General features: G+C 48.6%; 1 protein-coding gene across 2 annotated transcripts in view; it reads left to right on the top strand.

Annotated features, from left to right (window-relative positions):
* The window catches only part of LOC144166799 (TATA-binding protein-associated factor 172-like), an 89,934-nt gene that overhangs the window by 41,262 nt on the left and 22,508 nt on the right, over positions 1-26,164 (top strand). For both annotated transcript variants that reach the window (XM_077696291.1, XM_077696290.1), the window contains exons 9-26: positions 910-1,137; positions 4,407-4,547; positions 6,107-6,225; positions 7,046-7,229; positions 7,358-7,462; positions 8,149-8,256; positions 8,962-9,009; positions 10,085-10,260; positions 14,802-14,979; positions 16,801-16,976; positions 17,968-18,061; positions 18,296-18,372; positions 19,478-19,595; positions 19,866-20,105; positions 21,755-21,868; positions 22,363-22,534; positions 23,337-23,485; positions 24,439-24,640. In XM_077696291.1, coding sequence (XP_077552417.1) covers positions 910-1,137; positions 4,407-4,547; positions 6,107-6,225; positions 7,046-7,229; positions 7,358-7,462; positions 8,149-8,256; positions 8,962-9,009; positions 10,085-10,260; positions 14,802-14,979; positions 16,801-16,976; positions 17,968-18,061; positions 18,296-18,372; positions 19,478-19,595; positions 19,866-20,105; positions 21,755-21,868; positions 22,363-22,534; positions 23,337-23,485; positions 24,439-24,640 — 2,629 coding nt within the window. The remainder of the gene's footprint in view (positions 1-909; positions 1,138-4,406; positions 4,548-6,106; positions 6,226-7,045; positions 7,230-7,357; positions 7,463-8,148; positions 8,257-8,961; positions 9,010-10,084; positions 10,261-14,801; positions 14,980-16,800; positions 16,977-17,967; positions 18,062-18,295; positions 18,373-19,477; positions 19,596-19,865; positions 20,106-21,754; positions 21,869-22,362; positions 22,535-23,336; positions 23,486-24,438; positions 24,641-26,164) is intronic.

The raw sequence follows: 26,164 nt of genomic DNA, 5'->3' as shown, positions 1-26,164 counted from the left end.
TAGGAGGTCTTTGTGACTAGTCTTTATTGTACAGTGTTCATCATTAAAGGGGCCCTGCAGCGCTTAGCACTGACTACTCACAATGTATCTTAGGGTAAAGTCTGTTGTCCCAGCTATCTACTCCCGCAAAAATTATAACAATCCGTCCGGTATCACCGTAGCTAAGCAAGATGAAAAATCTCGCATAATTCTCGCAAATCTCTCAGCTCGACCGCATGCTACGTGACAAAAGTTGTACATTCTCTCTTTGAGAAGGGAGCAGCTCGTAGTATTTTCTTCGGTGCCCTGTGATATATCATAGGCCGGGGAGTTTTCTCCTTTTCTCCACAACTTGGAGGGGTCTATTTTCGGTCTGGTGCAACAAAAAGGCAGGCATGGCTGTCTGCTCGCAAGCGCGTGCTCAGGCTGGTAGGGCATTCTTGAAGCAATAAATGTTTGTTGTCGAGCGGATTAGTCGAAAGTGATGTATTGAGTTTGTCACTCAAACTCTGCGCCCACTCCAAACACAGAAGAAATGCCAAAACTGTTCGTACACGTTCAGGCATACAAGAGTGCCGATGGCGGAGGATCGTCACAGGAAATGCGAGAAGTTGACCAGCAGTAGCCAGTAGGACAGCCACCGCGGTAATGACGCAATTACATTGGTGTATAATGAGAGAAATTGAAGAGAGCGCTTTTTTTTTTTTTTTCGTCTTTTACGGCGGTTTGCAAGCGTATCACTTCACGTGCACATGTAATATTTGGCTCGAGTATTTCTGGCAGTGTGATCTGAACGTCGCGCAAGTGTATTTGTACTGTTCAAAGCGTGTTTCAGGGTCCCTTGAAGGTAGTGATGGTGAATGTGACTTCACGATGTATTAACGGTCATTGCATCTGTTTGTCCCCCTCCTGTTTCCCCTTCTCCCACAGGTGGTGGCCCCCGTGCGCGAGACGTGTGCCCAGACCCTGGGCCACGTCCTCAACCTGATGATGGGCAGCAACAAGTGCAAGGGTGACGACACCGGTGTCGCCATTCCCCCACCACCGTCCGGTGTGTGGGGGGTGGTGCGGGTGCTGCTGCAGCTGTTGCAGCGGCCCGAGTGGGAGGCCCGCCACGGGGGGCTGCTGGGCATCAAGTACCTGCTGGCCGTCCGCAAGGTGGGGGCAGTTGTTGGTGCCGCCTCCATTGGTTGCATGCTTGCCATTGGCCTCAGAGTTCAGTATGGCCAACGTGTGTTTAGCTGTACACCATGTTTTAAGTGTATACAGTCGACTCTCGTTACAACGGACCTCGATAATCCGGCGAAATCTGTCCGCTTTATCCGATGTCCGTAATATCCAAACTTCGCCGCGGGGGGGGGTAGGCGCCGTCGCCGTATAACGTTTTTTCGGCTCACTAATGGTAGTCCTGCAAGTATTTGCCGATTATAAATTGCGCAGTATTGTTAAGAACGACGTAAATCACTAACAGGGGTACTTTAGAAAGTTGCTGTGCATGTTCTACTTCAATGAGCGAGGGCCATTAGTGGGTGCAGGAAGGCGGCGGTGACCGCTGAAATATCGGCGGCATGAGCGATTCTTATCCCGATAATTGCATAAATGCTACAGCAATTTGCTGTAATGTTGCTCTAAAAAAGCGTTCTTGGCACACGTTTGGTTCACCTAGTTCTGCTGATGAGAAATTCATTAGGTGAGCGGGCGGGAACACATTTTACCTCACTAAAGCAAGACTACTGCTAACTGAATTAAAACATTTAAAACATTCATACTAACGCACCTTTCACAATTATAAATTCGTCAAAAACTCACCCGAATGTGGGCTAGGAACAAACACCGGAATGTCTCACTTCTGACCGTTTGGTCACGACGCCTTTATTGTACTTTATTCCAAAAAGTGCGCGACGAACATCCGAAGTAGGAAACGAAGAAACACAAGCTTTTATTTACGTTTGGCTAGAAAAGAACTTGGTAATCAAAGACTGGCGGCCCCCGTTAAGGGTGGAAGAGGTGACTTTGCGCCGCATTTCAATCAGCTGCATCACCTGAACAGAGCAGTCGTCTTGCTGCTGCTGAAAGTAGTCTTTGACCTCCTCGATGCAGTCAATCACTTGCTGCGAAGTGAGCTTCACTTTCGGTGGCTCACCCTCCTGCTCACTGTCATCATCTGATGACAGCTCTGCACGGCCTTCAATAGTGGCCCTTAACTCTTCATCCGTCAGCTCCTCGTTATCGACAACACCGTCGTCGCAGCTCACGAAATCGGAGAAGCTCTCTGCTCCGAATGCCTCCCTGATGCGAGGCCACACTGATGGCTCATCATCGAGGCCAGACAGTTCATCTACGCTAGATGACTCCTCGGAGGCGGTGCCACTGTTCCTCAGGAAACCAGCCTTCCTGAAGCAGTTCTTGATCACATCTGCTTTCAGTTGTTGCCAGATGCTGGCCAACACTTCGACCGGGAATCTCACGTCTATTTTCGATTCCCGGCTGCTGTTCATGTCGAAGAGCAGGCGCTCGACAAGGCGTGTGCGGTAGGCAGCCTTCACCGAATGCACGACGCCTTGATCGATCGGCTGAAGCACCGATGTGGCATTCGGGGGAAAGTACGCCAGCTCAACTGCTTCGAGCTGGGGTGGCTTCATGTGGCTCGAGCAGTTGTCCAAAAAAAGGAGCACTTTCCTTTTCTGCTTCGACATTTGCCGGTCGAACTGCAGCAGCCAGGCGTTGAATAAGTCCTTCGTCATCCAGGCCTTCGTGTTGGCAGTCCAGTCCACTGGCAAATTCTTTACGTGCCGCAAAGCACGGGGCTGTTTAGACTTTCCAATTAACAACAGCTTTACTTTTTCTGTACCACTCATGTTGCAGCAAAACAACACGGTCAAACGTTCTTTGGAGCGCTTACCACCGTGGCAGCGGCTGCCAGAAACCGTGTATGTTCTGCTGGGCTTCGCCTTGTAAAAGAGGCCACTTTCGTCCGCGTTGAATATGTCCTTGTCGTCGTACCGGGCAAGAAACGTTGGCAGCTCGTTTTCCTTCCATTCGGTGACGGCGTCAACGCTTACGCTGTTGCGTTCACCGCAGACTTGCATGTATGTTACGCCGTGCCTCGCCTTGAAGCGGTCCAACCATCCGTCGCTGAAAGTGACATCGTTGTGCCCGAGGATCACGGCTAATTGCTCTGCCCGCTTCCGCAACATTAGACCATTCACTGGAATGTCGCGCGCTCGGGCATCGCGCAGCCACATCAAAAGCGCGGACTCCACTTCTGGGTGTGTGGCTTCGCGGAGCCTGAACCGCTTAGGGTTAATTTCCCCCGACACTTGCTTGCTGGCGATTCCTTTGTTGTTTACAATCGAACTCACAGTCTGCTTGGAAAGTCCCATCGTTTTAGCTATATCCGCCTGTTTTTCACCACGCGCCACCGCGTTCACAATTTTCATTTTGTCGCTCAGGGAAATCTTCTTCCTTTTCTTGGAGTCCATTTTCGCTCACCTGTGACCTGCCAAGCTCACGAACACAACAAGAATCACAAAATGGCGTTGGGATGCTTGGCTTGGCTTGATCGCAGGCTTGATCAGACGCACCCAGACTGGCTTGGCTAGTGGCTGGGCTTGGCCGGAGGCTACCAATTTCGGCGTGTGGTCAAGTCGGTTGTCAGTCCGTGTTGACGCTGCAAAAGTCCGTTCTATACGAACAATTTTGCCGAAAATTGACGCTAAATTCGTCCACTGTAGCCGATAGTCTGTTGTAGCGCGGTCCGTTACAAACGAACTTTGTTGCATTGATAAAATAGGCGGACCAAACTTCAGTTTGAATATGGTCCATTATATCCGAAAGTCTGTTGTACGCGGGTCCGTTGTAACGAGCGCCGACTGTATTCAGGAGAGTGCATTGTGTGTTCAATGTAGGACGTATTTCACGATATCCACGCTGTTATGATCAGGATTGGCTGTGGTGCTTGAACAGAGACAAGGCTAAAGGCTGCATGAGCTAGCTGTGGGGGTGCTGTCTGGGCCCCAACGCATTGGTTTAAAAACAGAAATGGCTGTCGCACTGCTCAGGGCAGACCAAGTGTGACTTCGTTTGTGGTGACAGCAGACGGGGCTTGGTAGCGAAAGCCTAATGGGATGTGCAACTGAAGTGCTGCAACGCTGCATTGTATGGCTTAGCACTGCTGTTTGTGGATGCCCATCGTTCTATTGGTGAAAGTGCCGGCTTGTTGGCTGGCAGCCAACAAATCTTATGCTTTTAGAAGCCATGCCATTTGTGGCAAGTGGAGAACATTGCAAGCGAGTCCAAACCAAGGCAAAGGGGTGTGCCCCACCTTTTCTGCTGCCAAGAATGGTGATTTTGGTCAGAGGCCAGTAAAAAGGGGTGTGGCTTTTGTGCTGAAGGGGATGGCATCTCTCTGTCGCTCCCCGCTGCAGGACCTGACTCCCGTGCTGATCCCGGCGGTGTTTGAGCCCGTCTTCCAGGGGCTGCAGGACCAGAATGACGACGTGAGCGCGGTGGCAGCCGCCGCCTTGGTGCCCGTCACCGAGGACCTGGTCAGGACACTGCCCCTACAGGTGACGACCCCCTTCTCAACGGCATCTGAGGATGAATGGCAACTGTTTTTTAAACATTTTGTGCAGAATGCCACTTTGTCGTTGGAGGAAAATACAATTTTGGTGGGAAAAAAAGAAAGCTTGAGCTTTTTGTATCTCTTCCCCGATTTGGGTGAAATATAGCGTGTTACTCGCATCGTCTACGCGAAGTTTTATTGACTTGCTGAGGATTGGTTGGCTGTTCCCTTCCTCACAGATGTATAAACAAGCATCAGCATTCATAAACTTGTAGTGTAAGATGCAAGGCACCAACAGAACCAGCCATGTGATGACCAGCTCTTTGCACAACTGCTCGTGGTTATGTGCACTCTGTGGGCGCGTGCAGTTTTTAGAGGTTGTAAGCAGGTGCGTGCTGGGTCAACCATCCCTTCTTGTGCTACGGTTTTCGCCTTGTATGCTTCCCTGTATTGGTGGCATGGATGTGACCTCAGGAGAGACTTCAAAGCCATGAAAATAGGTGCAACGACGTTATAAAGAATGTCATGTGACCTATGTGGGGGTCATAGCCGTTTGATTTGGCTTTGTGCACCTCAGTTTTGGTTTCGTTCCCGGAGTTTTTATTGAAGCGTGATGTTCTAGGGAGCATTTGCTGTGGAAAAAGGAGTCTTGTGCAGTAATTGCTGTGGATAACAAAATGGGTAATCTGTTTAATTTGAAAGCATTAGGTAGAAGATTGTGCATCCCTGGCTGACAAATTGCAAAAACTATTGCAGGTGAATTGAAAAACAAAGTAAAAGTGAAAGTGAATTTGGGTCTGCCTGGGGTTTGAACCTGGGACCTCCCGTTGCGTGAAATGTGCACGCATTCTCCATGCCACCGCAGCTTAGTGAATCTAGCTGACTAAAAATGGGCCTAGTGAATGCATTGTGGCCTTCAACTAAGATGCATGAGTTTTAAATGTACGGAAAACCTCATGAGAAATTTGAGCATGCTGATTGTGGGAGTGGCAGCTAGTGGAGTAGGATGGTACATTCCTGCTAAATGTTCTCTTTGCTTGGCAAAGTAAATGTGGGTAGCGCATAAGTCGGAATTTAGGTCAACCCCCTTATCTTGTGGCTGAGAAATTGCAAACAAATTGGGCCAATGACCGGTATATACGTCGAGGGTTGACTTTTTGGTAACGTTTTTGATGGAAAATCTCGACCTGTAGTATTCCAACCTATAATGCTGGGTCACTGCAACTGAGATAAGTTTGGCAATTGGACCCAAATGCTTTTGCAATCGCTAGATCACAAAGGTTGCTTACCTGTCCTTGCAAGCTTTTTTGGTTCTAGTGGTGTGTGTTGTCATGGGATTAATCTATCTGTGGCTGGAAACTGTTTTGCTGAGGGAGGAGGAGGAGGAGGAGAAAGTGGTTGTTGGGGGGTTGGCAGAGGGGGAGATGGAGGCCGATATTACTGAAGGAGAGAATCTTTTACTGGGTCGTGCTCACCCTTCTCTGTTGTATGTCTGTCGATGGATTGCTGGGAAGTACGTAGTGTGGCAAGAGAGGGGCCGCACCCTGGTGGTGGCTGTTGCAGGTTCCTCGGGTGGTGGTGACCCTGTGGGACGCCCTGTTGGAGCTGGACGACCTCACATCCTCGACGAGCAGCATTCTCATGCTGCTGGCTGCCCTGCTGTCCCACGGCACGGCCAAGGGGTGCGTCTGGGCGGGCCCCTTGCTGTGCCCGTAGCAGCTCTATTCTTTGTACATTTGGGATCAAATTTCAGTTCAGTTTGAACGGGAAAGGATTGGAGGTGTGGCAGTGTGAAATTTTCGGCTGCAAGTTGGATTGCATTGAAAGCTAACGCCTTTTTTTGGGTTTAGAGCTTCTACACAAAATCATGGCAAACAACAACAACAAAAAAATAATCATCTGGGCACTCGGGGGCACTGCACCTATGTGCTTGTGTCATCTTAGGGCATCATTATGGCATTGAAGCATAGCTGCTTGCAGCAGTAAACACATAGGAGCAAATGCAACTGGTACATTCCAAGCATGAAACCTTGCCAAGTGTTTCTGATGCTGGTTTCTTGGTTCTCACTTTTCTTTCCTCCTTCATCGTCATACTGGGGGAGGATGTGTTCTTGATTCTATATTCCTTTCCCTCTCACCTAAGGACCCAAAGACCTTTCTTAGTGACACTCTGCTGAAGCCAGCAGTGGCAACCCGTGATGATGGCATTATCTCCTTTTTCCCCCATTTTTCGATAGTGTAGCCTTGTCTTGGTGGTGGTGGTGGAGGTGGAGATGCAGTGCATTTAAAGCTCCTTGCGTGCACGGAGTGCTGTTCAAAGTTAGAGCTGGGACTGCCTCCAGCTTTTGATGTTCGCTGTAATGCAGCCACTGCTTGTTATAACTGTTATGGTTGTGGCTGTTTAAAGTGGGCTTGACCAATACAGTACCTGCTTCGATGCCCCCCACTTATCGTTGCTCTCGCCACATATATTTTTTGTTTGCCCCACGTTTCCGCTTGCAGTGCTTGTGGAGACCACCCAGTGACCACAAACAATGTGGATGGTCCGCACCCTGGCGTCCCTCCCCCTCCCCTGGTGGAGTGGGTTCCCCGTCTGTGGCCCTTCTTGGGTCACAACGCAGTGGCCGTGCGTCGCTCAGTGCTCCGCTCCCTGCTCATCCTCACCTCCGAACAGGGGACACCGCAGGTCAGTGCAGGACTCCTCCTTGCCGGGCAGGGTTGAGTGTTTTTGATGCAGTGCTGTTGGCCGGTACTTGGCCACACTGCTTTGGCCGATCAACTTTCAAAAGGGGGTGTTTTTTTCCACCCGCGTAGCCCCTGAGCGAGTGGATCCCACCGCTGCTGCCCTCCATGCTGCGGCTCTTGTACCAGCGCTGCCTGCTCGAGACCTCCTCCGACGTCCTCGACCTCATCTACCAGGTGCGTGCAGGGCACAGTGGACACTGACCGTACGAGGGCCTCAGAAGGACTTCGGTGCCCTTTCGGGGTTGGCTGGTCAAACAAGTTCACTTGGAGGATTCCTGTGTTTGTGTTTTGCCAATGTCACTTGTCTGCTTGCTCTCAATTGGGCAGCTGGGCTCCTGTATCGAAGTTAACAGGCGTGTGGATTGTGAAATTTCAGCTCGAATCAAACACCAAATAGATGATGCAGTGGAACCCCAGTAATGCAACTTTCAAGGGACCAAGCGTCGTATGACTGCTGCACAAATCTGGTACTGAGCTTGTCGTTCCAGAGGCATGCCTCCACGTTTCAGCCTCTCCATTTCCCCTATTAATGACACATTAAAAACTGCGTCAAGCACTGCTGTATCGAATAGGTGGGGTCAGAGAACCCTCAGTGGCAACCACAGAAGGAAGTGGTGCCAATGATGATTACGAAAGCCCAAAACCTGAAATAATAAATGCTTTCACCAAAGTTTTCTCACTGCTATTACTTATGGGGGACACACTTCTTGGGGTTCAAAATTTCCACTGTATATTCCCCTGTATACTCGGGTCCATGTTACGCGTGTGTCTTGATAGGGTTGCGGCTTTCTAGACTACGGCTTCAGGAAGGGCTTGTCCCGGTGGTCGTGTTGTAACTGTGTGCTTCTTACTGACTGCAGGTGTGGGAGCAGGTGGTGCGGGGTGCCCCCCTTGGTCCCCTGCTGACAGCAGCCTGCCCATATCTCAGCTCCTGGCTCTGCCTGGCCATGCACCCAGCACACCTGCAGGTGAGGGTGACGGTCGCCCACTCTTCCTCCTCTTCCTCCTCTTCCTCTCTCCCTGTGTTAACTCTTTTCTTCTCTTTGTGCATGTCCATGTGGAGGGGGGTCTGAGCTGCAAATAGTGTAGGGCCAAGCACTGGGCCTTGGGGGACACTGTGGAGTGTTTTAATCGAAGACTGGACGGTGTCTTATTCTGCAAATTTCTGAATTTTATGTACCCCGCTTGCCTAGATATAGTTTTGTAGTTTTCTTTGGTTATTTTTGAAGCAATGCTCTGGCTTTTGTCCTCGACTTTCATGCTAAAAGTTCTTGTGGTATAGACGAAGTTGGTCGCATTTTATTGTTGTAGTGTTACCATTTTTGACTATCATTATTTTCTTGTCTTTAATGCTGTTTCTATATCACCTCTTGTGAGGGCTGTGCACCCTCATCTTAAAAAAAATCTCACCTCAATACCTGTGAGTTGGCAGTGGTGAGCAGTGTTTCAACGGGTGCAGCGAACAAAAAGCAGCGAGGCTACTGGAAAATTGTTCAAATTTCAAATCGTCATCTGATACGAGGCGAAAAAATTGTTACTAAATATTGTCGGATATAAGTTGGCGTCTTTGTCCTGGAAGTGAGCCTTCGAAAGTTGGTGGCAGATTTCCTCGTCGAACACTGAGCAATGGCTTGGCTTGACTTGGCTTGACCTTTGTTGTTCAACGGGTGCAGATCGACGTCACAGCACTGCAGTGGCTGGTGCTCCCACCCAACCTGAAGGTGAGTGATCCAGGAGAGAAAATCGAAATGGCAGCGTAAATTGTGCACAGAAGTACTGGAAATTTCGGCTAAAGACCTGAGATTCCGCAGAAAGGAAGCATGAGGCAGTACCCTGGTTTATTGTCCTACCTTTTTGCCGTTTTCTTTCTCCTGTAGCCTGATTCTCGCTAAGAACTAAGAACTATAGCTGGAAGCATTGTACACAATAACTAATTAGTATACTTATGCGACTAATCCATGTTTGATTGTAATTGCAAATTTGTTGTAGCTGAAACCATTATAAACATTGTAAACTGTACTTCAAAGGGTTGAAGTGTGCTGTCAATGAATTAGCAAGTGCACGTGAGTCAGGGTGAAGTGTTAAGGGGGGACACTGCTCTTAAAAAAACTTTTTTAATTTTTAAGTAAACTCTGTGAAACTAGTCAGTCTTGCTGCTTTTCCTCCACTGATTTCAAATATGGCATTATTTTTTTTGTTGGTCAATTAGGTCTCGAGATAATTAGAGGTAATTAACCATTTTTGGAGGAACAATAGACAAAACTGTGTTGGTAAGAAAACTGTAGTCTTTACATTTTCCAATACTATGAACACTGGTGAGTGCAATAAGACAATTAGTTTTTTGATGCGTCGCTTGAAACTAATTTTACAGCTCGTTAAACCTTGGTGGCAACACTGGCAAGGAGCCATTTTGAGTGCCAACTTCAAACACTGAAGTTTAATGAGCGGTAAAATCAGTTCCAAGCGATGAATAAAAAAACTGATTGTCTTATTGCACTCACCAGGGTTCATAGTGTTGGAAAATGTAAAGATTACAGTTTTCTGACCAACACAGTTTTGTCTATTGTTCCTCCAAAAATGGTTAATTACCTCTAATTATCTCAGGACCTAATTGACCAACAAAAAAAATAATGCCATATTTGAAATCAGTGGGGGGAAAGCAGCAAGACTGACAAGTTTCACGGAGTTTACTTAAAAATTAAAAGAAATAGTTTTAAGAGGGGTGTCCCCCCTTAAGTGGTTGTTAAGGGTTTATCCCCGTTAACGTGCTTGTGTATCTGCGTATGTGCATTGCAGCCTGACAAGAAGACTCGTCGTCCCGGCAGTGTAGGGGGAGTGCTCTCTTGTCCCCCCGAGAGCACCCCCGGGGTGCCCCTGGTGGGGGAGGTGTACCTGGCAGGGGCAGAGTCTCTGAACGAGAACCCCGCCGAGCGGGAACGGCTGGTTCTCCAGTGCCGCTGCTCTGCCGCCAAGTGAGTGTCCCCCTTGTGGCCCCTTTTGTCGTCGTGAATAGTTGGTGTAATAGTAATAGTTAGTTGAGCAGGGATGTGTTGGGGGATTCCTCGCAATTTACCGTATTTTCGCGCGTATAACCCGCACCAAAAATGTGGAAATTTCAGTTGCAAAGTAGGGGTGCGGATAATACGCGGGGGTTTTTCCTTTAGTGCAGCTTCACGGCACGACGTGCATTGCCGTGAAGCTCCTATGCAGTAACACTGACTAAGCCTTCCATGGCAGCGATTGCGCAAAACATACGAGGACAAAGAAGAAAAAACAAGGACGAGCGCACTCTGACAACTGAATTTTGTTAGTGAATTGTGACTTTTGCCTGGCAGTCAGTGTATTCTGGTTGCAAAATACAGTAGAATCTCGATGATACGATTCTGGGTGATACGAATTTCGGGATGATACGAATTTCTGAAAAGTCCCGGTAAAATTGCATTGTTTGCAATGGGAAAAATTTCGGCTGTTACGAACGGACCTGCGCGGCCCAGCGGATGATACGAACGAGCCGGCGAGGCGCCCGACTGCCGAACAAGCAAGTGACGGCTCTCTCTCCCCATTTGTCACTCTTTTTTCTCCAGAAACGGCCAGGCTGTTGTTTTCTGCTCGCGATAACGCGCCCCGCACGCCCCATGCGCGCCGCGAAACCTCTCGCACGCTGCGTACGCTGCGGCCGGCGGCGGCAACATGGCGGCGGCTTCTAGCCGCTCTTTAAAATGCCACTCAAGGCAGACACGAAGTTTCTTGTGCAGTAAAGCAGCTGATAACGTTGGCGAAAACGGTACTATAAAACACCATCCGCGCCGCTAGTGAAAGCGCCCATAAAATATCTGCCGGAGTGCTAAGCCTAAACATCTCGGGCGGAGCCAGCGGGCTGTCTCAAGCGTTTCGCAAGTCGTCGGCGTCTTTTTCGGACCGAGGTAGGAGATACCGCGGGCGCGAAATCGTCAATGTGGCCGTGAAAATACAGTGCGCGCAAAGCCAAGGCGTGCGAATCGCGTGCAAAAACGCACCATGCGGTTCACGCTTGACTGTTGCGGCGTGTAGCGAGCTTGGACACCGGGAGTGAGGAGACAAGCGCGAAGCTAGGCGAAGCGTTACGCGCGCCAGAAAGGACTGCTTTGACGTGGGGGTTTAAAAAAAGCAGAAAAAATCGCGGATTTGTTCACGCGAAAGTAAGAAAAGAAATAAACGAAAACTTTTTTCAGCGCTCAATTTTTTGGTCTGTGTTGGTTCATACGAATTTCGGATGATATGAATATTTTTCGCGGTCCCGCGAGATTCGTATCATCGAGATTCTACTGTATGCAATTTTTCTGCCTTCATAGTATACAGTTAAACCTCGATATAACGAAGTCGTACTTGGGGCCGCAAAGTTCGTTAAATCGAGAATTTCGTAAAATCGATGTTTCGATTTTACAGTTCATTTAACCAGTTATTGGGGTTTCAACACTTTGGCCCATCTCCCAGAAACAACTGCTATGTAGTTACCTCTCCACTTAAAGCGAAATTTGTACTAAAACTGGCCACGAAAATTGTGTAAATTAAGAGTTTCAACACTTAGGCAATGGAATTCAGATGGCCGACGGCAGTTCATGTGTCGTCGTAAAACGTGCGTTTTCCGCAACCCCTCATTAAATATGATAGCAGACTAGGTTTCCACTTTTTCTTTTTTTCATTTGCGTCACTACTAAATGCCGCTGTTAGTCAGTTGAACCCGCGTCCATGCCCAGTGAACTTCACCCCGGCGAGGTGTTCGTACGAAGTTACGCCTCTTTTCTTCCATTCAGTGGTAGGTGTTGAGGGGTGCGGCGGGCCAACAGCGGAAGGCTGCTATGAAACTTTCGAAAGACTTTTAAATGCGAATGCATTTCTTAGTCGGGGGTTGTCATGCGTTGGCCGGCGTGCGCCCCGCAGGTGTTATCTCTCCGCGCCCTAGCAACAGCTGTGGCGCGCCTAGCAACCGGAGCAGGTGGTAGCTCGGGCGGGAGTAGCGGAGGGCAAGGGGAGAGGAGGAGCGCGCGCGGGCGTGTGAGGGCGCTCGCATCGCATCGCATCGCGGAGCTCGGGCGGAGTAGCGGAGAGTGAGTGGAGAGGAGGAGCACGCTCGGGCGTGTGAGGGCGCTCGCATCGCGGAGCTCGGCAGAGAGAGCTCGCGCGCAGGGCGGGCGTGTTGCGCGGGTTTCTCTCTCTCTCCTCTCCGCGTACCCTCTCTCCGCTCGCTGCGCTCGGAAAAATATATATAAATGCAGTGGAGCGCGCGCCTCTCTCCGTGACTGCTTGCCGCAGCGCACTCATCGGTGCACCCAATGCATTCGCATTTCCGCACGATCCCCTTCGGGGAGGTGGGGGGAGTTTTTTTTCATGTACAAAGACTCTGCAGTATAGGCGCGTGATGCAACCACGACACTCAAGATAAAGCCATGATTAGTTGAGCGGAGTACACACGGACCGCTTCACTGTGTGGAGCAGCGCTTACGCGCTCCGGAAAGCGGAAAGCTTACATTAAATATCTTCCGGCCAAATTCGATTAAGCAATTACTATTATGCCCACTGAGCCCTTGCGAAACCGATTTCTCCGCACCGCAGCTGACTAATGGACGCTGGTGAAAGGAAGATGACCACGTTCAAAGACAGCAATTTATTGCCACCAGCACTGGATGTTCATGCCGTAGTGAAGAAGTCCGTAAGCAGTGCTTGGCGTTTCTTGACCAGGGTGGGCTTTACGTGACGCTCGTATGCTGACAGCGCTAACAAGGCTTGCTCTTAAACATTCGCGTGCGCCTGCGTGCCTCCGCAGAACGTCGATGGCATCCATCACACTTCGGTGGCTGTCGGTTTCACGGAACTTCCTCAGGCTCTTGTTCGGAACACTTTTCTTTCCTTTGGAGTGCTCATGCTGCTTACAAGACTCACCTAATGATGCACGAACAAAATATTAATGTGGTTATCAGCGAGCACAACCTAGAGCAGCAGCACCGTGAGCAATGACGCGTAGAAAAAAGGCAACCTAAGCATAGAGGGCGTTGGCGTAGGCAACGATGGAGACGTCAAAAGGGTGGCCGCACTATTAAACCGTCCATGACCGCTAGGGGTTTGTGCAGCTTCTTTCTACGCTTTTAATTGTTGTTAACCGTAGATTTCACCGCTTTTCTTTCATTTTAGCCTTTCAAGAGTCAATGCGAGTACTGAATTTTTTCAATGTAGGCTCTGAGAGGCAAAATAAAACGTGCCTCGACCGGAATTTCGTTCTTCCTTTCTTGCCGTGACTTCGTTAAATCGGAAGCGCCGCACAAAATTACTTCGTAAAATCGAGACAAAAATACATGCATTTAGCAAATTTTTGATAGAAAACTTGAAAAAACTCGTTATATCGCGAATTTCGTTAAATCGAGGTTCGTTATATCGAGGTTCAACTGTAGTATGTGATGTGCTGCTTGAGCAGTAGCTTTGGTGCAGCCTTTCCTGTATCAAATGTGCGGGCAGTACGGAAGGATTTTTTTTCTTTTCCAGTGGGCTGAAAGTGGGGGTGCGGATTATGTGCAGGGGTGGGTTATACGTGCGAGAATACGGTAGATGGCATGAAAGCTGGTGCAGTGCTGTATTGACACAGTTGTCATGTTTGCTCTACATCAGCTTTTCCTGGTACTGTCGAATCTTACCATATGAAGCAGTGCGGAGGTAACAAAATAGTTTGGTCCAATAATTTGTTGTATACTACGGTGTTCAAAGCCTTTGAATGAAAGGCAGTGCAAGTAACCACTGAATGCTCGGGGCCAAATAATTATGCACTTGAAACATTGACACTTAACAGTTTCTTCTCTTAGGTTGAATAAGTGCAGTAGAGTAACCTGCTTGATGGCAGGTAGCCTCCTGCTACTTGCTGTAATTCCGGTAATTTGATATACAAACTCTGTGATAACAAAATCCCACGAGTTTGAAATTTCCGCGGCAACAAAATATTTTCGGATCTTCGGCAAACGTCCTTAAAAATCCCATATATTTCATATCTCACGGCAACGAAATGGTTGTGGAAAGCGATCCTGCATTAATAAGGAAATTCACTGCAAGTCTAGTCGGCATTTTATCCACCCATTTGAGGCTAACAGTGTCCAAAAAGAGCTCAAATGCATTTTTTTTTTCTGTTTTTTACTCGAAGTGTGTAAACTTCTGCCACAACGCACTTGCAAGGTTGCCGCCTTATTTGTTTACAAAAAAGACCGTGCTGCTGCAGGTGGTCTTGGAGGCAGCCATAGCCATAGCGACCTGTGTTACACAGGCAGTAAGGTGGCTATGACGTGGGAGGGAAACAGGCAGTCCCATGTTTGTCCCCTAGAGTAAAGCTGCATAACTTACAAGTTGGGTAGGAAGTATGCTCATTCATAAATTACAAATGTGGTTTGTTTTGTGCGGCCCTTGGACTGCACCCTGCAGCTTCTTGTGTTCTTGCAGTTTTTTGAGAAAGCCTAACCTCGGCCCCCTTTTCCCCCTGGCGTGTCTTGCCCCCCAGGCTGCTGGGCCTGCTGTCGGGCTTTGTGACGCTGCCGATGCCCGGCCTGGAGGTGCCCCCCGTGGAGAGCCCCGTGGAGAGCTTTGCGCGCCTCATGCTCTTCCACCTGACCTCCAAGAGCGCCCTGCAGCGCATGATCACCGCCCAGGTCATGGCGCACTGGGTCACCCTGCACCGGGTCAGTGTTCCCCCGAGGATGCCTCTTCCTCCTTCTCTTTCTCTTCTCCCACCGGTGGGGTGTGACGACACCCACCACGGTGGCATGTCGAGGGTGGTTGGAGCCCAAGGTCCATCCTGGCAGCCGCACCTGCTCTTCAGATGGAGGCAAAAGGCAAAAACACCCGCATGCTGAGATTTGGAGGCTTGTTAAAGATCTTGAGGTGGTCTGGACTAATCCAGAACCCTCCACTACGGCACGTCTTACAGCCCAGATGTAGCTTCGGTGTGTAAAATACGATGTTTATCCCACTTATAGCGAACCCAGTTCTAACGAAATCCCGGCTATAACGAACAAATCTTCATTTCTCATTACTATTTGTATGCATAGATTTTGTGTCCAGATATAGCGAAAAGTGGATATAACGAACTGACTTCAGTTTCCCAATGTGTTCGTTATAAGTGGGCTCGACTGCATTCAAAATTTGGTAGTTGTAGCTTGGAGGCAGTGCCGGCAGCAGTGGAGTGCACCGCGAGTTAAAAAAATGTAGGCGGTTTTTGTTGAATGTCTGCATTTCCTTTTTTTTTATATAGGTATCAAAGTAACCAATTGTAAAGAAAGTTTTTGAGCAGGTGATACTAGTTCAGGCCCGACTCAGTAAAAAAGGCCGAGAAGTAGGGATGTCGGATCATTGAAGTTTCAAATTAGAGCTAAATAGTCTGTGTGCAAATGTCATATTTACATGCACAATTAACACACTGAAAAGTGTTTTTTTAGATTTTTTTTTTGTAACCATTGCGTGGTGAATGCACACCTCCTATTTTTAGTTGTAAGAATAGTGTGGCATGCTTGGCAAAAGCCATAACTCAACATTTTGAAAGCCCCCCAATATGGTACAAAAATTCTTTTCCCTGTTTTGAGTAGCGTCTAAATATGTGTTGTCAGTGCCGGTTTAGTGAACCATCCAGTTGGGAAGTGGTTTCTTTGAAGGGATGTCTTTTGTAACAGTGGATTAGTTGCCCTGCACTGGCTTGTATCTTCGGCGTAGCTTCATTTGGTAGCAGCGGTATGGGGCTTGCAGAATAAAGATGGAGGTTATACCAGCATGTGTGGTGGGAAGGCAAACCAAAGTTGTGGGAGGAAAGAACTTTTGTGGGTAGGCATACCTTGCCAGTGAATGAACCTCTGAGTACGGTAAATTTTGGGGTAAAAAAAACGAAATGTGTGTTCAGTATGCGAATAAATGCAATTATTCTATTTGAAGTAGAGGTTTTTACTATTTGATTTTATGAATCACTTTAAAAATGTTCAATGTTTTGTTTCGGTTTTTTTTTTTTTTTTTCCAAATATTTTGATGAACCCTAACCTAAGCAGCTTTTGCTAATACGCACAATATCTGTTGGTGAAAATAAGTCAGAGGACTGAATTTTTATTAGCGTTGAGTGGACATGCACAAAAATGGACTGATACTTTTTTGTTTGTTCTCTTTTATCTGTGGGTGTTCATTTTAAGTGGCAAAAAATCCTGCTATTTCATTTCATGCCCAGTTTCATTTTGGAAAGTGTGTGCTGCTTACACCGCTAGTGTACAAAACGCTTATAATTTATGGGGCCTTCAGGAGCTGTATCTGTGTGAACAACTTGTTCCCAGCTGCGTGGTCCTGTACCTGTCCATGTCGCTGAGCATGTCTGTCGTTCTCATCGCACAGCAATCGTTGAGTTGCTCTCTCTCTCTCGAGCAGATCTCTTAGTCGCTGCCTCACCGCGGTGTAAAGAGCGCGCTTTGAGTGCTGTGAACAGTGCACAACAATGCGCGGCACGTGCCCTTGTGCCACCACCACAGACGGCGCACGCGTGCCCGGAGTCAGTGCGCGAGCGGGTGCTGTGCTGCCTGGGCGAGACGCTGTACTTTGACGAGCTGGCGAGCGCCTTCACCCGCCTGCAGCAGGACGCTCGGGACTTTGTCGCCCTCCTGCGCCACTTTGGCCTGCCCCTCCCCCCCGGCGACTTCCCGCCCAGGTGGGTGGCTCTCTCTCTCTCTCCCTTCCTCCCTCCCCTCTCAGTCTGTTTGGTCAGGTCAGGTCGGTTGGTCACGAGCCCGGCAGCTTGGGTCTAACACTGGGATGGGCGAGGGCTGCATTCACTCGATTCTTACGCGCACTTTTTTTCCCAAAAAGTGCATCCCAAAATCATATATCATATGCATTAGAATCAAGTACCAGGTGAAAGAGCGCTGGTGGTTGCTAGCCATTATTGACATAGCAAAGCAACCACAATTGCACGTTTGAGCCAGCAAGGCGTCGCAGATTGCGCGGCTAACGGTAACCAACACCAGATAACAAAAAGAGAGTCTAATCAAAGCTTATCTCTTTGCACAGAACGAAGGCACAAATTGTGTACAAGGTATACCTACACACATACGCAAAAGTAAAAGATGTGCGTGCGCAGGAGGCAATTATATCCTTCCAGTGGGTGATGGGTGGTGGGTGGTGGGCATGGGTGTGTTATTTGCAGGGTGCAGAGGTTAGGGGTTCTGCAGGGCTTTGCGAGTGCTTCCTGTGCCAAGGAAATGTTAAAAACAAACACTAGCCGATGGCAAGCACCCCCTTTTTAAAAGCCCAAGATTGCAAGCCCACGGTTTTCTGTACTGATGAAGGAGCAGGAGCGGTAAATGTAGGTAGTACCGTGGAGTGCACAGCCTTCTCTACATGGGATATTGCCACTCTGTGATATTTTTTTCACATTCCTGAGTATTTACGACCCAAGTTTGGAAGTGCAGTCAGCATGGGCAGTTTGACGTAGAGTGTGCTGCAACTAGAGGGTGACGAGAGCCGGCCTCGTACAATAATAAATGAAATCTTTGCACTCATTAGCGGCCTGTCCTGTAAAGAAAAATTTTGTGTTTATTTTTTACGGGCCACAAAAATCGGGTGTGCAATAAAATAGTGTGTGTTGTGTTTGAGTAAATACTGTAATGGCAGCACAACCGTGTACCTACCCCCTGGTGCAGCGTTGTACTGACGGTGGACCAGGTGATTGAGCTGGTCACGACGGTGTACCAGGGCCTGGTCCAGCAGGTCAAGCTCCGGCCCAAGGTCCAAGAGGTGAGCCCGCTTCCTTGCGCTGTCTAGCATGTTTCTCGTAATGCTACCACCTGTAGGAGAGTAAGTGTGTCTGGCGAGGAAGTTGCAGAGTCCTCCTGGGCGCAAGGCCTGAAAGGGGTTGGACATAGTGGGGTCGATCGTGTACTGTCGCACTGAGAAAACCCTGATCAGTGGTTGGTGCCAAGTGTGGGCCATCGCTGGGTGGAGGTGTGCATGCTCGTGTGGTGTGTGCAGAGCCTGGAAGAAAAGTGCAAGGGCCTGCTGAAGATGGCCGTGCAGATGCAGAAGGACCAGGTCTCCCTCAACACCATGTGAGCTTGCCTGTCTTCTTTCTCTGCTTCTTCTTCTTGTTCTTCTGCCTCCTTGTTTGTTTTATGGGGTGAATAGCTGCCCTTTGAGCATTTTTTAGTTTCCTGTCTTTGCGGACTGGAGTTCGTCTTAAAAAGGTTCTATTGAAGGCAGTGCAAAGCAGTGTGTGTCAGTTTGTGGCTGGCACATGTGGAGGTGCGATGTTTGCGAGCATACGACGGTAGACAAGTTTGATTGGCAACAAAACACCATGCAAACCTCAGTTCTACAAATGCATGCAACACCAGGTTTAGCTCAATTTGTGTTCAAAAAATGTTAGGTTGCTTCCAAAGCTGTCTGGTAAGTAATCTGTGTTTACAACAGGAAAGTAAGGTGGTATTATTGGTGCGGGCTAGGTATGAATATTTGGTGGGACAAGCTTTAGGCTTAGTGATATTATTGAGGCTTAATTTGTGTTCTCGTACCCACATGGGTCCCCTGTACTTCTTCTTCCTCGCACCTTTCTCTACCTCTATAAATGTTCACAGGCCTCCCACATCCGGTTTCTTCCTCTTGTTCTTTTCCCTACTCCCAGTAGAGTTTCCCAGGTAGTTTTTTTTTTTTTTTTTGTGTGTGTGTGTGTGTGTGTTTAGTTTTTGGGATGATGGAGTCACATTGAAAATGGGATCACCAGTGGCACAAAAGTAGTTGTGTGGCTGACCTAAATGGTTAGTTCTTTCGACTGCTATTTCTACTTTTGTGTGAGCAGTTGATGTGCCCTTGGTGGTTCCAGTCTGAAGCGCTGCTCCAGTCTGAAGCGCTGAAGCGCTATAGCACTGCAGCGTTGAACAGGGCCCTTCACAGACGGCGCTCAGATATTTGAGATTTAAGCAGCTGACCTGTCGCTTCCCACACCTTGTAGCAGGAAGACGTGCGTTTGTAATTAGACTTGTTTTCGGCCGCATGTGTAGAGCAGTGACTGTGTAATGGTCCGTGGGAGGCGAGTCCACTGTCCTCCCCATCCCCTCACAGTTGCCATTGGACGTGCGATGCTTCCTGTCTGCTCCGATTTCCCTGATGATTGTGGTTGTCCCCCTCTTCCTCCTCCCTCCTTTCTTGTGCACCCAGGGTGCAGGCGTGGCTGGCCACCTTCCTGGTGCGTCTGGGCCGTCTGCCGGAGAAGCTGAACCCCGTCATCCGGCCCCTCATGGAGTCCGTCCGCCGAGAGGAGAGCCCCCTGCTGCAGGTACAGGGAGAAGTTGGCCTGCCTTTCTTTTTCAGCAGCGCTGTCCCCCTCTCCTCCCACTCCAAACGCATCTTCGCTAAGCGTGCGCTCTTCAATGGTATGCGAGCAGAGGGCAGATACAAGAGACGTAGTGTGTTGTCCACCGAGTGTGCAGTCACTGGTGCAAGGGGGTGTGGGGTGTCCGTTCCTTCCACCTGGCTATTCACCGACTTCAAACTGTTTGTGGTCACGCCATTTAACCAACCACAATGCTGTGCCCTGTGCTTGCAGGAGGAGTCTGCGCGCAGTGTGGTGCAGCTGATGAGCAGCTGTGTGGAGCGGGTGCCCTGCCCCAACGGCAAGATCGTGCGCAACCTGCTGACCTACCTCTGCGCCGACCCCAGCCTCCTCCACCTGGTGGCGGCTATGGGTGCTCCTGCCACGGCCAACACATCCTCATCCTCCTCCTCCTCTGCGTCCTCCTCCTCATCCTCGGTGCCAACCATACTGACACTGGTCAACATGCAGAAGGTGTGTGTTCGTGTGGCAACACCAGGTGGCAAAGGGTTGGCTTACGCTTGCGGCCACATAAAGGGGCATTCTTTTCTTCTTTCCCACAAGTGCCACTCGTCACCACCTGATCACTCCTGTGATATGAAACAGGCTTCCAGGAGTGCAGTTGTTTGGGTTTGTGCTTGTACAGTTTCTGGGCTAGCTGCATTAGAAAATTCCAGTTTTCACAACAGCTGAAGCATTCAAAACTTTTATCTTTTTATCTAACTGTGCTAGCGGGTGCTTTGTAGAAGAGAAATTATTTTGCAGAAGCCAACAGGGGATCGGTGTTGCCTGATTGCCCGCATCTGTAACTCTGCAACCTGCATGGGAACAAACAAGAGGTTGACATCAACCATGAAGGGAACGAAAACAATTTTGAATGCTAAAGGGCGACAATGTCATTACAGTAGTTGGTGTGGTGGCTGCAAATGGCAAGCATGGTGCCCTTCTGCCATTCATTAGAAATAAACAGTCTAGGCTTCTGCTAAATAGTCAAAGCGTGGATTATATTTGTCACACAGTGAAGTCACAAAGATGACTTGAGGGAATTTGCTTCAGAGTCTCTTTAGATTAAAACAAAACCAGGGAGACAAAATAATAGTGCATTCAAAAGACTGCATCGACCCAATAACTGTGGTGCGAATTTTAATGCAAACTTCCAATAACCAAGCCAGATGTTAGGGAAAACAGACGAAGCACTAGCCATTCACCACCCTCTTTCTCACCAGGTGCTATCGGCGCCAAATGAAACGCGAACACGACAATATGAACCTGAACGCACAAATAATGCGATTTCCTTCCATGCGAGCCAAAATGACGTGTGGCTTAGTTACAAAAACAAAGTGGGGAAAAGTTGACTGCCAAACATACCAATAGCATGCCATTATATGAACCCTACGAACAGTATTTTTCAATTTTGCACGTTCTGGCTCATATTTTCGTGTTCGTGTTTCATTTAACGCCGATGGTACATCTGTAATGTCGCCAAAACTTGCTTGAGCGAGTGGCAGCTGCCAACAAAAGTTGCCATGAAGAAACAAGCATGTGTGAATGTAGTGGGGCCTATGGTTTTACTTGGTTGTACCATTTGTAACACTGGAGCCGAAAACGGAAACACAGCGCCAGTGCCAACGTAAGACGGAGCTCGTGCCATGTGTGCATGCTGGTTCTTTTTTCTTTTCTTTTATTAAACCAGTTTTATGATGATCAAGCCAACTGCAGCTTGAGTTAATTAGTTGGGTGGACGGATGCCTGTAAGATGCGTTTGAAAAGCTGGAATGAACGAATGAATAGAGCTTTATTGAAGAAAGTACCAGCTGGGTTAGGCAGTTCAGGACACCCGTGAAGAATTTCCTGAGTGCCAGGCGGCCTTGGTTGTGTGGGTTTGGTGATTGGAGTGCTGCTTTCCCTCTGGACGATGGGTTGCAGCCACTGGAGGCGGGATCCTGGTTGAGGGCCTCGAAGCATGCTGGGCAGGGCGGGTTGGAGGTGCCGTGCAGAGTTTGTCCGTCTTTTTTCCGTGGGCTGACATGCCTTGTGTGTGTTGCTTGTACTCTGCAAGTGAAGGAGGAGAGGGTGAGAATGCTTCCCCCCCCCCCCCCCCCCATCCCCCTCTCTCCCTGCAGTCTGCGGAGAGGGCCCCGGTGAGACGGGCCGGATCGGTGTCAGGCCGCCGGGGAGCCCTGCAAACTATGCACTCCTCGGAGTCCTTCGACGACGCCAACGGCCCGGACGATGAGGCAGGTCCCCCCTCTTTTCAAAGCTGCCTGCTAGAAACGTAGTAGGACACCCATAAACAAAAAAAAAATGAATGGAAGTTGCAATGGTGTGTAATATTGTAATATCAAATGGCAGAAACTTACAGAAAAAGGAATTGTACAGGATAAATGTGTGTGTGGCAGCCGTCTTGAATGCATTGCTCCCTCTTCAGCTCCTTTAGCAAGTAGCTAAAGCTGCTTGCAGCAGAGGCCGTTTGTCTGATCGAAGGGAATTACAAAAACGCTCGTGTAAATGACATCTCATTGCACGAAAGAAGGCCATTACTGTTTTTCTCTTAGCCGAGCTGTGCAAGCCTGAAACGTGCTAGCCCAAATTTAATTCTCGGGCACATCAGTGTTGTCATTCAATCAGGGACAAAGATGTGTACGGTGAATGAAGTAAGGAAAGTGCTGGGCCTCTGTCAAAGCCTTGCCTCTCTTCTTACCTCCCGGTTTCCACTTCCCTATTGCTTTAGAGTACGCAGCGCCAGAACGAGATCCAGCGTCGGGGCGCCGCGCACGTTCTCTCCATGGCGGCCGACCACTTTGGGGCTGCCCTTCCTGATAAACTGCCCAGCCTCTGGCAGGCCACCTTGGAGCCGCTCCTCCTCAAGGGTAGGAAGGAGGACAGCGACGCACCATCAACGGGTGAGTCTTCCGGCACTCTTGTCTACTATCGCACTGCGTTGTGTGGTGGCACCTAAACTGCAATAGCAATACATTCTGGATGCAGGTAGCGCCGCAGTCAATGCCAGCTATGTCATACTGGGTATATTGAATTACTGCATCCATCCAACAGTCTGAACATCCCTCTTAGAAGTCCCGTGCCAAAGTATAGCGCTGCTGTACAAGTGTATTGAACTCCCGTTCATTGGCACTTTGGATATTTTGAATGATGACTTCTCACCCACACTGCTGCACTTGGCAACACAACCCGACCATGGCTTCTGTTCTTCAAATAAGTAGTAGTACGACCTTGCTTGCATGCCAATAAAACACTTTGAGCTCTGTATCTCCCTTTTTTTTTCTTTTTTTTTTTTTTTTCGCAACCTGCTTATAACAATGATCGATTACAACAATGGGATTTCCTTAGCACTTGGATATTGTTATGAGTGGACCTGACTCTTTCCAGATCCTTGTGAGAATGTACTTGTGAGCATAAGTGTCAACTGATAAGTACTCGCTTGTGAGGGAATTTGCACTCATGTGTATGCACTTGCAATCTATGCTTTGAATAAAGTTCCATTGGTAAGTTCAGAGTACTTTTGGGCCTGAAGGGCACACACTCAAGAGTACGCTGTTGCGAGTGGATCCAACTTAGGAGTATGGACCTTGACTGCGAGTACATTTGTGCAAGTAGGGTCATGCTGATGAATTGTGGATTTGTTCTAAGTGTCTTTTTAGTCCTCTCTTGTCAGATTCTTTTAATCAGATCCTTCTTCTGTCCCAGGTGGTGGCAGTGCACCCAATGGCAGCGTAGAGGGCCCAGACTCGTCGGCCATGCCTGACGCTGCCCAGAGCGAGGTGCAGGAGCTGGTGACCACCCTGCTGGGCCTGGAGGTCATCGGGCCACACCTTCACCCCGACCTGCACCCCAAGGTGAGGAGGGGCAGGATGATCTGAGCTGATGAGGTTATGTTAGGATCAGGAGTGTGCAGCAATATGAAACTGCAGCGGATAACATATTGTTGCGTGTTACAAACACATGGTTGTTGAGAATTCATGGTCCTTGAAGGCGACTGGATGAGTGGGACAGCCGGACCCTTTTCAGAAGAGCTTGAGCGCGGGTTTCTAAGAACTAGTGCCGGATTTGTCAATGATGATAAACCAAGAAAGCGTGCAATACTTTTGCTTTGTCGTTACAACTTGAACCGCCTTGTTCCCACTCAAGGCGTTGGCGTACTAAGCCGTTTCGTCGCCACCACTGTTGCCTCTTGTTGCCGGTGTTAAGGAACAAGTGACAATATTTGACTTCGTTTCAACACAGTAGCAGTGTTCAGAGCATTTGAATACTTTTGATATATACTTCCAAGTTTCAGGATACAAAAAAATACTCGACCCTCAGCTAAACCTTGTTTTTACGGACTCCGGACTGCGAGAAGCACTTCTTGAGTAACGTGCGATATGCATCCTTCCCCTACAAGCTCGGCGTTGGCTACTATATTGTTTGCACTTTGATTATGGCTGCCCCCGGTAGTGGTGAGAGGCTTCCCCACTATGCACCTGTGCTGACAGTGGCAGGTAATTTGTTGTTTCAGCTGCTACTCATGCAGTGGGAGAAGGAAAGGGAGAGGCGTAAGGTGCTTGGCTTTGGGCCAACCACACACACTGGTAATGTGGCCCCGTGCAAGGAAACCTGGTCAACACCACCTAGATAAAAAAGCCTGCTTCACAGAATGTCTTTTCTTGTAGAAAGATGGAAAGCACCTATCATAGTGTAGTGGTAATCGCTCCTTTTTGTGTTTATGATGTATGGAGAACACCGAACGTGTCAAATTTTCTACTGCTGTGACATTTTTCATCATTTGGGTTTGTGCCCTCCCTCCCCACAGCTGGACGCCACCCTGGGGCCCCTGTGTGCTGCCCTGGACCACCCTTCCCCCGCTGTGCGGCACCTGTCCTCCCGCTGCCTGGGCATGATGGCACGTGTGCGCACGGCGCCCACCATGTCGCTGGTGGTGGGTGCGGTGCTGGCCAAGCTGGGGGCCTCGGACAACGACACCCAGCGGCGGGGGGCCATCGAGGCCATTGCCTGTATCCTTCTTGGGATTGACCCCCACCACCACATTACCGGTCACGTCTTTGGAGTGCTTGGAATTTCTGAGAGAGAGCAAACCTTTAACCTTTTGCAGTTCGGAACTTTTATCCACATTCCGGCCGTTCCGGTCCGCGACTATTTTGCCAGTTTCTGGTGCTGTGAAGGAAAACCCAAACTGTGCAAGAAAAACTTACAGGATATTTATTTTTTTCTCTTGCATTCTTCTTTCAGCTTCTTTACAAATATTCAGGGTTCGCACAGGTTATTGAAAACCTTGAGAACCCTTGAATTTAGAAGTGTCAATTTCAAGGCCTGGAAAGTCCTGGAATTTTTAAATGGTCCTTGAAAACCCTTGATTTTTCCGGAGAAAATCAATGGCCCTGTCTTTTCACAAGTATTCAAAGTGTTTGTCGTGGATTTTAGGTGCTAACAAATGTAAAGAAACATTGTAACAATCAAGTTTCAGTGTATTGCGTGAAATTACAAGTTTGGTTGGAGCAGACACTTGTCAGTCCAATCCATGTCACGATACAATCCAGTGAAAGCCAGCTTCTGTTGTCTATCTTGCATCTACCATCTAGTCTGTGGACACATGCTCCTTGCATGTTTCCTGTGCCTCATACGCTCCATCTGCGTTTGCTTTTACGTGCAAATGGTGGATGTCTACATTGTTCATCCTGCCTTGCAGCAACACTTACGGATGTAATTTTAGCTGATACTCTTGCTGACAAAGGAGGAGATGCAGGCAACATTAACTAAGTTTAAAAATCAAACAGCCTCAGCAAATACAAATGAAAAAAAAAACCTCTAAATACCAGCCATGAAATAAAAAATAAAGCTGGGGAAGCATTTACGAACCCGTTAGCACCTATGTAAATGTGCACTAATGTGCTTAGGTATTGTGCAATAAAAAACTTTTGCATTGTGTTGGAAAAGTTATAAATAATCCCATATAAAACGTTAGATGGGGACCTTGAAAATGTGTTTTCTGGTCCTTGAAAGTCCTTGAAAACCCTTGAATTTTTGTTTTTCAAGCCTGTACGAACCCTGAATATTTGAGCCACGTGGGAAACTGCTTGAGGCATTCTCCTGGATGCAGGCTATGGTTGTTACTGCTGGTTTTGCAGAAAAACAGTCTCTCTCCTGCCTCTTGTTTTTACTTCGCTAAAAACAGTGCAGCCCTTTTTGCTTTGGCGTGGGAGCTTGTAGATGCAATGGCTCGTCCCATCTAGCCTTTCCTTGCACTGCATACATGCAAAACTGTCCCTGCTTTTTCGCTCGAACTCTCAGATCACCCACCAGCTGTTGGATGAGGTTGCAGTGATACTGCAGGTTTCATCTTTCTTGCCATGATTCTGCAGCTGCGTGCACCTCCAAATAAAACTATTGACAATTGAATCCTCTGGATGCCAGGAAAAACTGTCGCCACCATTTCATTGCCTTTCAACAAAATGCGCAGCTCGCAAAGTAATGATCCGCACGGTGCCCTCTCCACTGCCTTCATGGTCTTTGTCACTCGC

Source organism: Haemaphysalis longicornis, unplaced genomic scaffold (genome assembly GCF_048455015.1).
Source record: "Haemaphysalis longicornis isolate Haplotype H1 unplaced genomic scaffold, Haemaphysalis longicornis Haplotype H1 scaffold_19, whole genome shotgun sequence".
In the NCBI taxonomy this organism is placed as follows: Eukaryota; Metazoa; Arthropoda; class Arachnida; order Ixodida; family Ixodidae; genus Haemaphysalis; species Haemaphysalis longicornis.
This window is presented reverse-complemented; position numbering and strand designations above follow the sequence as displayed.